Raw genomic sequence first — 11,450 nt, forward strand, 5'->3', positions numbered from 1 at the left:
GTTTACTATTATTATGGAAATCAAATATACTTCAAATAATTTTTTTATAACCCATCATCAGCTTCTTTGAATTGATCAAATTGAAGTGAAAGTGGTTTAATTAAAAGCATTGGAAATATTGTAGTTCAAAGCAGCTCATACAATATTGCAAATTTATATTTTTTTGCAATTATTAAACAATATTTGTTATATCATTATTTTTTTTCTTTACTTTTGTAGTATATTTTAAATATACATTTTATTTTTATTTTTTAGGGACTGTGCCAGATTGGGTGTATCCTATGATGGAGTGAGCCAGCTGTGTTTAAGAGTCCACACATGTTCATCAGAAGAATCTTGCCACATTCTCACGGCTGTCCAGTTTCGCAGTGTCATGACATGACTGGCAATGAGGTACTGAGAGAAGTGGAACTGTATCCGCAAAGTACACTTCAATAAAAACAGACTAGGGTGTCAACAGTAGTGAGATGGACCACCAGGACATATAGGAAAAACATCAACTAAGATTGATGGTAGTGGTGACACACTGATTAGTATTACTATAATTACCCATATATTGAAGTACACTGAAAACTTGTCAATGAAACACGTAGAGTAAATACTACTAGTATTCTATCACATGTGTATTTATTTGCTTTGATTGCCAAGTCTGGAGACAAATTCTGCTATATTTAACCATAGCTAGCTATAATATTACATATCAAAATACAGAATACTCCAAACGCTGCAGATTACATTGGGTGTGAAGGAGGAGAGGGAGTGGCTAGTGCCCGCTATAATCCATTTTAAAACTGAGACAGACACTGGTGCATTTATTGAGACATTGCACATTTATTCATATTTTACTTAAAAAAATGATCTTACTTTATGTAATTTTACATTCATCTGTACAACATAACTGGTTGTTTTTTTCTGTAAAAGCATTGGTTATCTATTTGGGTGCAAGCATTCTTTTAGTATGCCATGTTTAGGACAAACACAATGTACACCTCTAAACTACACATTTACAGCATTTAAAGTGGCATCATACCCAGCTAAAACAGACTTGCAGTTGTACTGCTTGCAGTAATTAACATCACTCTGATATATCTATGAGGTGGTATGAATATGAAGTGACTTTTAGTGTAAGATTTTCTGTAGTTTGGATTCTTGGCCATGCTTTGAGCAAATCAGACCCACTTATACATTCCATTTGAAAATATAAGAGTTTAAACCCGAGATGGTTCAAGCACATGGTGCCACCACAGTGAAACCACGTTCTGGGTTTAGCTCACAGTGTCCTCTGGCGTTCACTGGAACCGATCGCCACCAATTTACAGTATAGCCTTCCTGCCATACGGTCTCTCCACCATCAGATTGCATTCTGTTTAGTGGATATAAAAGAAGGAAATATTTTCTTACTAAATGAGAACTCCGTGCATAAATCTTAAATAACAGGACATGCAAATGAAAATATAATTTACAATGATAATTTAAAGGAATAGTTCACCCCAAAACAAAAAGAGTTTAATTTAGTAATCCTCATGTTGTTTCAGGCACTTATTATTTTATATTATGGATTATATAACAGAAATGATGGTGATCAAATAGGAACGGGAGCTTTCAAGCCTAATAAACAATTCAAAAGCTCCATAAAAGTAGTCAATACGACTCTATAAATCTTCTGAAGCCACATAACAGCTTTGTGTGATGAACATGGTTTTTCGGATATAACGTTTCATGTAGTGTGTAATCTCGCTGTTTGTGAATGTAAAAGGTATGCAAAGTTTCATAGATCAAAGTGGATGATAAATGGAGTTCTTGTCTCCCAAAAGAAAGAACTGATTCTGAACTTGCCTGAAATGAGTCATCAGTAATTCCAGTCTTACGTCCTGCACACACCTATGTAGGTTTGTAACAAATTTGCAAAATGCCAGACTATGGCCTTCATTGGTTGCCCGTAAACAACGTGTACTTTGACCCGCCCTCAAACACTACTAGTAGCTGAGGCTAGTGTTGTTGACATGTTGAGAATACGCTGTTTTCTTCGCTACGAAAGCAAATCTATTTTGCAATGCAGTTCCAAAGGATGACAACTCCGGCTGGAATTGGTACCGTAAAATCGTCAACATCGTTACTGTTTCTATCACTGTGCTGAGAAAGCCTCCGGAGCTGATATTCAGATATGGCAATGGAAATTTAGTTTCCGACGCACACTGTAAGTGGTAGACAACAATAACAACAGACTAGGCTTTCTCAACAATCAGAGCAGAGTAAACCAATCACAACAGACTAGCACATCTGACCAATCAGAGCAGAGTAAACCAATCACAACAGACTAGCGCATCTGACCAATCAGAGCAGAGTAAACCAATCACAACAGACTAGGCCATCTGACCAATCAGAGCAGAGTAAACCAATCACAACAGACTAGCGCATCTGACCAATCAGAGCAGAGTAAACCAATCACAACAAACTAGGCCATCTGACCAATCAGAGCAGAGTAGGCTCTCGGAATGGAGAGGTTTAGAGAGACTGAATCCTTTATCCAGCCATTTCAGATGGAAAAGAGGTGATACCGCAATGTATATTATGAGAAAATTTTATACAAATTATCATTAAAAAAAAATCTTGGATGCATGTAAACCTGTTTTAGGAGACCTCCAAAAACAAATTTAGGAACCTTTAAAATAGCATAATTGTGGCACTTTAAGTGATAATCTTCCCCTCTAGTGGAATTTTAATCACTGCAATCGGACCATTAACTCAGTAAGTGAATTTGAGAACCAGATCAGTCGATATGTGAACAAACAGAATATGCAAAATGATTGGGTTTATCGCAATCGGCTCACTTTTACAGGTACTCTTGCACCATCTGTGAACCAGTGACTTTTGCCAGGGTACTGTCAGCTCGACAAGTACCACCTGCTTGGTACTCTTCGACCAGAGCACAATGTCAGGTCTAAGGCTAGTGTGGATTATTTCCTCTGGGAATTTGAGCTGCTTCTTAAGGTCTGCCCGCATCTCCCATTCATTTGCCGAGGTCAGGACTCCTTTACGCCTCATCTCAGTTACTATGCTCTCCCCAGACCTAAGGAACTGAATGAAACAAGGCCCCTTACAAGTTGTCTTGATTTCTTTCTTGCCTGCTCCATCCCGGCAGAGAGCTTAGTCAAAATTTGGTGCCGTACCAAATTTCCCATCTGCCAAACTTGTTCTGCACGAGGAAAGGATATGCTCAAGGTTAGCTGGCCTTCCACAGAGTGTGCATTTGGGGTTTTCTGCCAAATCCCATGTATATAGGTTTGATGGAGTAGGTAGGACCTCGCAAACATGGAACACAACAAAAACTTAATCCGGTACTCTTCCATGCTCCAGATGTCCTGACAAGTCAGAAACCTCTCCCACACACTCTCCCACCTCATTCAGCTGCTTTGCTTATTCATCGCTGCGGACATTACTTAACATACTGACTTTCCTCCTCTGCCTTATGGATGAACAGAATCAACTGATTCTTAACTTAAAAGAATGATTTATTAACAAGAAGCAGGTGTCAAGATTATTAATTAATGAGTTAAATTTTAGTCTGTTTCTCATAAACTATCCTGCAACTGAAGAAGACTTGAAATATAGCACTAGTCACATGAACAACTTTTATAATACTATATGGTGTTTTCTGTAATGTTTTTGCCAGTCCTCATTCACATTCATTATATTTAAAATACTAACCAGAATATTTTTCGAAAGTTCATATGGGTTTGAAAAAGACACAAGTAAATAATGACTGAATTTTTGAGTGAACCATTCCTTTATCTAGTCACATTTATAATATACTCGAAACATTTTGTGCAAATGAGTACCGTGGTGAAGTGTACAATACAGAAGACAGCTATGATCAGAAGGCCAATTACTAGAGAAGCGATTCCCATGTGAAGAGCCTTCCTCCCCAGCCGCTGAGCTCCTTCATAGTCTTCTGCATCGTAACTGCTTTGAGACTGAATGAGAGAGAAAAATCCTAATTGTGAAATTAACCAATTTAAAAAAAAAAAAGATAATTTCAGGATTGAAAAACTCAGCGATTAATTTGTACAGGAATTATAATGTGACATTTGCAGTATATTTCATTCACAGCATCAGTGGCGGGTCTCCAAGGGAAAACTAGACTTCAGTATGTGGCCCATAAAGCAGACAGCAACGAGGGGCATAGTGATGATGTCAGCGTGATTTCGGCTCTCTTAATAAGATCAGACAGCAAACTGAGACTTGGACATACAGATCACTGGCACAAAATCACATTTACTGGGATGGCAAAGTTGATTGGACGTCACATATTAAAAATCAGACAAAGCAGGTGTTCTAAACTATTTTATTAGACATAAACATCACTAAACTTTAGATTTATGCCAAAAACATGAAATATATAACATTATATGTAATGCAGTTTTAGGTAGTACTACTGATGGTTTTTAAAGAATATGTAAAAGTACTAAATCTCTGCTAGTTAAAAAGTTAACCACTTCTGGCACATACACAGTGTGCGTAAAGCCACCAGTCTGTCAGAGGGCAGGTTGTGTGATTTGCGATGCTCATTTAGTTTCTCACTGGTGATGTGGTGGCGGCTGCAGCTGCTGTAGTCAGTGAGCCCTGTTTTAGTGAGTAAGTTTTACTGTGTAGCAGAGGTAGAGTCAACCTGAAACTGGTGCTGTTCTCCACAGCAAACCCCTGCACTTTACCCCAGTCAGACCCTGCTGCCTGGTAGTGGCATTTAAAAAAAGCACAGATTGATTGCTGGATACAGGGCAAAAGTATGACAGAAATCGGTTGCTGGTAAAAATGATCAATTTGTATGCCCATGATGTTAATGGATCACATGTATGCCACAAATCACTTTACCTTACAAAAATATACAAATGAGCACATCCTACATTTATAGCCATTCTCTCTTGATTAGCACCCAATGATTTATTTTCCTCTATTATGTATTATTCTTTATAGTATTAATTAAACCTGTTAATAAAGCAATAAGCCATAAGAAGCAGTATTTACAGTGAATTAGGTTCGACGCAGAGCGTTTAGCTGTTATAAATTCACTGTAAACCACAGCTTCACGGGGCTTAATGCTTTTATAAAATGGTTAGTCCTTAAAAATAATAATTTTAATAACTGTTGTATGTTTGTAGAACAATTTACAATGGCTTTGAACGTGGCAGTTACGCACCAATTAGAATCAAGGACTATCCGTTTTATAAATTATTATTTAAAAATTGAAATTGACAATTAAAAGTTGTCATTAAACTAAGCATGATTAATCAGATTTTTTTTCACCCCCAATAACAATTGACATTGATTTAAAAACTCATATATATATAATTTCATAAAATCATATATTATATAACATTGAAATAATTTATTTGTATTAATATATATGGTAATACTACATAAAAATAATTTCAAATGATGTATTTTTTAATAAATACAATATTATTGTGTATATATATATATAACATTGAATTAGTTTTTTATTACCATATATATTAATAAAATAATACATGTATTTTTGAATAAATAAGTACAAATAAAATGTAATAAAATATTATTTTGTATGTAGGCTACCTGATACATACACTGAATATTATATAGAACAGACAGGGTTTATCATTCTAATTAAAGTACATTAATATGATATATTTTGTAATAGTACCACACACACACACACACACACACACGTATGTGTGTGTTGTTTTATACATGTACTGTTACATAATATATCATATTTAATGTACTTTCATGAGAATGAGAAACCCTGTTCTATATAATGTTCAGTAAATTCATTGCAAAAATAGCATGTATTGACATTCAAAAGAAAGTGAGTTACTGCGTGTACATTTTTTTTGTGGCCAGACCGTATAACTGTTACTGCATCTCTCATTCTAAGGTCAAGGTGTGACAAGTCAGGTAGAAAACCACTGAAAAAACCGTTCCTGTTTAAGTATAAGCATTGGTGGAGAACAAAAGCCTGTGAAAGTTCATCATCATCATATATCCACCTTTCACATGCCTTGTGCACATCTGCAGGCTGCCGTGTGAATGTTCGAGTAGGGGAAAGAGTGTGTGAGAGACGTGTGAGAGTGAATGCAGTCTTGCTTGCATGTGTGGGAGTGCTAAAAAGTTAACTGCACAGATACTTGAGGCCTATCTATTTATAACACTTATATGTCTATCTGGACCATAAGAACATTAGGTTTAGTCAGATTTCAAAGCCACACGTATAACACACTGCTAAGTAAACCCAGAAGAAACATACCTTCTAAGAAAAACACTCTACAGCGTATGACCAAAACTCTGTAGAAACACTGTACGTTTAGATATATAACCTAATACTTAATAAAGCACCATATGAATGGGCAACTCTCCAGTTAGATACTGAATAACAAAAATAATAGTGTTTTCTACTCACCATCAGAGAAAAAACCAACGCCACAATGTTAATAGGCCATGCCGGACAAAAACAAGTGAAAATAGTCAAAAAAATGTAATTTTTCAGCGGTGGTGCCCCTTGAGCCTCAGCACTCCTTCCCAAACTGTGGTCGGAACTTCCATCGATAGAGCAGTTTGTCTTTCCATCCGACCGATGAAGCCCAGGACTCATGACGCAGGAGTTACGAAGGAGCAGGAGATGGGGAGAACATTTACAAGAAGATCAGGAAACTGAATGGAAGACTGGAGGAGAAACAAGAAGGCAAGAGCTCATGAAAACACTCATGGGGGATGTCAGATGATTGGGTAAGTGTGAAAGCCGATGGATGAGAAGTTGAGTGAGTCAGAGATGGCTTATGACCTAATTACCACCCGGGCCGAACACTATCCCACTTCAGAGAGGGAGAGAGAGAGAATGTGTGCAGGACGCTGAAGCAATGTAAGATGTAAGAGGAGAGGCAAGAGGAGGAAAATAAGTCTGTCTACTTGCCCATATTACCATTATCTGTCAAAGGGAGAAGGGAGTGTTAAAGTTACAACTGATGCAGCCATATGGATAATGGCCCCAAAATCACATTACTAGGCTGCCCAGAAATGCACACTGGCAATTTTCCCACGGTTTTTGCGTAGTACTGTAAGCGAGGAGAGCGAAAACAGCGCTGCATGGAGGACAAAAATGGCATCGCACATTACAGATGCACAATAGTGATAAAATATGAATACATGGACAGATCTTGTGTCCTTTTTACACGTCAAATTAACTTATAATAACAGTCAATTATGCATAAGTACATGCAACTAACCATAAACTAAGCCTATCCCTATAATTCTATCCCTAATCCTATAGTAAGTATATGTTAATTAATATTACTCCGTACTGAAAAAGGACACATTCAAATAGTGTAACCAAATCTTCTTAAAATATGTCTATTCTTATAAATGTACTTTTTAATGTTAATGTATTTTCTTGTGGTTTAAAAATATAATGTGGTGCAATCAAGTAAAAAGTAACATCTTTACACATCGTAATAATTATTTAAAAAAGAGATCATATATATTAGCGGTGTAACGATACCCTCACCTCACGATTTGATTGCACGATACTGTCAGGGTTCTGCCCTGGCAGCTTTGTCTTTGTTTCATGCTTCTATGTTTGTGTTGTGCTTAAACATGTGGTTTTGTCTTTGTTTGTGTTGGCCATGTGCTCCTCTGTCCCTGCCTCCTTGTTTCCCTGTACCACACCCCCTTGTCTAGTTGTGTCCTCGTTTGTCTGTGTCACCTGTTCCTCATGTTCTCTGCTCCCTTGTTTGGATTCTCGTTTAGCTGAGTGTGTTCACCTGTCCCTTGTCTGAGTGTGCTCTCCTGTTCCTCTTGTTCTCTGCTCCCTTTATGTGTTTTGTGTTTTCTGTCTTGTGCTGCAACTTACTCAGCTAGTGTCTCTTTAGTTGCATGTTCATGTCATGTGCTTGTGTGTTATTTTCATGTTTGATGTGAGCAGAGCACATGGCTTGTCTCGTTATGCTGCCATGTGCTCTATCTAATGTCTGACCCCGCCCATCTTGTTATCTTATTATTGGTTCAGTTTCCCCACCTGTCCTCCCTCGTTACCTGCCTTGTTTGCTGTCCCATTTATTCCCCTTGTGTTTGCTGTCCTTTGCCAGATCGTTATCGCACATCGTTGCATGCTGTTGTTACCCTGCCTGTCTGATGAGTCCTGTCGTATGTTTGTCCAACCAAGTCTAGGCTATAGTGTTTTCCCCCACGGGGTTGTTTCTGTTTTGTTTTACTTTACTTCAATAAAGCTCATATTTCTCTGCATCCTTGAGTCCTCCCTTCAACCCTACCTCATCCGTGACAGATACTGAACTCACGATACGATGTTATTGCGATACTCCCAAGACATATGGTAAAAGGTTAACAAAAAATGAACTGTTGATTAAAATGCTAATTTTGGTATTACATTGGGTGTGGAAATTAATATAGTTGGACTTGGCTGTTAACCCAATGCACAGGACAGTGGTGACACCAGAATAAAGATATTCATGATTCTGGAGCTGAAAATACAGATTTGTTTTAGACGAATATGCTTGCGCTCTTTCACTGACTGGATATAATTCATGTAGGCCACTTTTTACTGGTAACATAAGACATTTAGTATTGTCAGGACCCACCAATATTCCCCCATTGCATTATTATACATTATATTCAACATTATATGTAGTAGTTTAATGTAGTTCTGACACTAAAACTCTGTAAACTTGAATTTTTCCTTGCACAGTAATTTTCATTTTGGGTGAATTATACACAATATTACCACTATACACGATACATGTTGCATTTATGTATAGCGATATATTCTAACACGATATATTGTTACACCCCTTATATATATATATATATATATATATATATATATTAGTATAATACAGACATTTAAATCATGCTCATCATAGAAGAGGTGCATTAAAGTGGTTGCATGGATAAATTGCAATTTTATTGCATTTCTGAATTAAATAATATTTTTGCTAAATGAGAAATCTGACAGAAATGAGCGGCACAGAGTGACCTGTGTGGGTGTCACTGGAGCGTGTGAGTTTATACAGATAAGGTGATGCTTTTAGACTGCAGGATACACCACACAGGAAAAATGAGAAACATCTGCCACTGCTTAACGTGAGAAACCCGCTGTCTCTGCACTGTAGATGAAATGACACGCACCGGTTTCTCTGCTCTCTTCGCAACCATCTGGTTCACAGGTAATATCATTGTTTTTCCTCCTCGATAACACTACTTATTATCAACATGATGTCAATAGCTTGATGAAAATAAATTAATTTAATACTTTGCTTTTTTTTTTTTTTCTACTTTCTCACAGGTCTCATCACTGGAAATGTAACTTTGTCACGTGTAGACATAGTATCTGTGTGGCAAAAACCTGACACAATACATTGGAAAGGCACAAGTGAAAACATCACCTGTCACATTAAAGCCCATTCACAAGTTAAAAGAATATTGGTTAAGTGGTTGCAAGATAATAAAACTGAAATGAAGAGTGAAACAATTGCAATGTCTGAAAATCAATCGTCTGTATCTGGAGCTGTGTTTATTAACGCATCGCTGGACCTGCTGTCAATACGTCTAAATCATAGTGGCAAGTATTACTGCAAAGCATGGGTGGATTTACCTAGACTTGGACACAATGAATATGGAAATGGGACGCATGTATATGTGGGTGAGCTTTATTTTTTACTCTTTAAAATGTCCATTCTAATTTAAAGACTGATAATATCATGCACACATTTCATGTAACAGTATGCACTCAACGCAATTTTTCAGTGCTTGAAAAAGTCTCATGAACAATCCAGATGATAAAAATTTATACTTTGCAGTGCCTAATTCAACAACTGTGACAGCACCAACTCCCAAACCTGTGACTGTGACAGCAAACCCCTATGATAAGGACACAGTTAAGTGGTCATTGGGATTGGGTTGTGTCTTGCTAATCATCAGCATTGCCTGTGTTATTCACATGCATTGTAAAGGTAAAAAAAAATTGTGAAATGTCTTTAAAATGTTATGTTTATGGGTTGATCGCAATGTGCTTCAGATGACTAACAATGGCACAAATTTAAGTACAATCATCTTGTTGTACAATGTTTAAGTCATTTCAACTTAAATTGCATTAAACTGACTTAAAAAAAACAAGTTGAATCTTGTATAACATAAAAAAGTTGAAAATTGCTTAAATTATAAAAATTAATATCAGTTAAAGCAATGTAAAAACATATGTTGTCATAACTTATTGATCATATAATTTATTATAGTGTACTGATAGCATACTATCAGTTTTTAAAATAAACAAAATTCAAGTGACTGTAAAGTTTAACAGGCTGATTTTTTTTAAAACTAGGATACCGGATAAAACCTAAACCAGGAGAAGTCATAGTGAGTTAAATTTTTTTATTTTGAATATTGGCAGAACTGATGGTCTTTGAGAAAAGTAATACAAATAAATGATTATTTCACTCTCAGGTTGACGCTACCCGTGGATCACCCTGCCCTGAAACTCAGGAATCTGTTGTTTATGCTGCATTAAACATTCCTCGGGACAGTGTGAAATCAAGAAATGAGGTAAATAGTGCCCATCAAGAGCATTTAGTGTGTAGAATTCAAGTGATACATACATGGTTTAGCTTCGTAAGCAAACGGACAGTTTGCTGTTGTCACTTTGTCATTTATCATAGATGTGCGTTATATATCCAGATGGAATTATAATGTCATGTTATAACGTGTCTTACAGAACAGTGCAGCTCAGGCTCTCTCTTCAGTGACCAGCACAGAGGACTCAGTGACATACTCTGAGGTCCACATAAAGAAAGGACCAAAGGACGCAGGTTGAGCACTGTAATCTCTTTCGCATTGGATATGGGACTTTAAGCTTCCGGTCCTGTTTGATTTTGTCAAGGTATTACTGTAAATGTCGATATAGTTTTAAATGGTTTGTTTTTCTTCATGTAATACTCATGAAGGCTTAATTATTAAGTGCTGTTTTTAAGGCTCACCTTTGAGTCTGTTTTAAGCAGTATTGTGCTCAAGGTAAATGTCTATATTTAGGATACAATTATAACATCTGATAAAACCTTCAAAGACCGTTTCTTGTTTTTTTTTCTCCAGCGATCAGGTTAGAGTTCTTTAAAAGGACTATAGAGGACTGTAAACTAGCTTTAAGTGCAGGGAAAATAAACTGTTTCAAAAAGATTTTAAATAGGAAATAGCCTGCCGTTTTTAAACAAGCAAAAACTAGTTGTTGTAGCAATAAGCGTCATACATGAAGATGACAAGAACTGTTAATTGACAGATGTTTATCGTAAAAGACAGATGCGTCACCGCCTACACAACTCCATTTAGAAGCTTAACGGTAAAAGCCCTAATCATGTGACGTGCTTCAACAATAAGATAATGCTGTTTCATCCTGACAGAAATCTTTAGTTTCG

At 36.7% G+C, this 11,450-nt stretch overlaps 2 protein-coding genes across 3 annotated transcripts; one reads left to right on the forward strand and one right to left on the reverse strand.

Moving 5' to 3' along the window:
- Nucleotides 1-1,222: 1,222 nt before the first annotated feature.
- Nucleotides 1,223-6,773, reverse strand: LOC307011122 (transmembrane protein 233-like). The gene is made up of 3 exons (XM_079636476.1): nt 6,437-6,773; nt 3,840-3,974; nt 1,223-1,363 (listed from the first exon to the last, which is right to left on the reverse strand). Exons 1-3 carry the CDS (start codon nt 6,626-6,628, stop codon nt 1,352-1,354), a joined length of 339 nt encoding a protein of 112 aa, XP_079492602.1. The 5' UTR covers nt 6,629-6,773; the 3' UTR covers nt 1,223-1,351.
- LOC307011118 (uncharacterized protein) lies at nt 6,662-11,160 on the forward strand. Of its 2 annotated transcripts, XM_079636471.1 has the most exons (7): nt 6,662-6,762; nt 9,159-9,212; nt 9,332-9,688; nt 9,846-9,998; nt 10,367-10,401; nt 10,489-10,587; nt 10,757-11,160. In XM_079636471.1, the coding sequence occupies exons 2-7, from the start codon at nt 9,164-9,166 to the stop codon at nt 10,853-10,855; spliced, it is 792 nt and encodes a 263-aa protein (XP_079492597.1). In that variant the 5' UTR covers nt 6,662-6,762; nt 9,159-9,163; the 3' UTR covers nt 10,856-11,160. The 2 variants fall into 2 exon arrangements, with proteins under 2 accessions (XP_079492597.1, XP_079492596.1); XM_079636470.1 differs by lacking the exon at nt 6,662-6,762 and having other exon boundaries at nt 9,054-9,212.
- Nucleotides 11,161-11,450: the final 290 nt, after the last annotated feature.

This window comes from Phoxinus phoxinus (assembly GCF_949152265.1).
Source record: "Phoxinus phoxinus genome assembly, chromosome: 15".
NCBI classification, from domain to species: domain Eukaryota; kingdom Metazoa; phylum Chordata; class Actinopteri; order Cypriniformes; family Leuciscidae; genus Phoxinus; species Phoxinus phoxinus.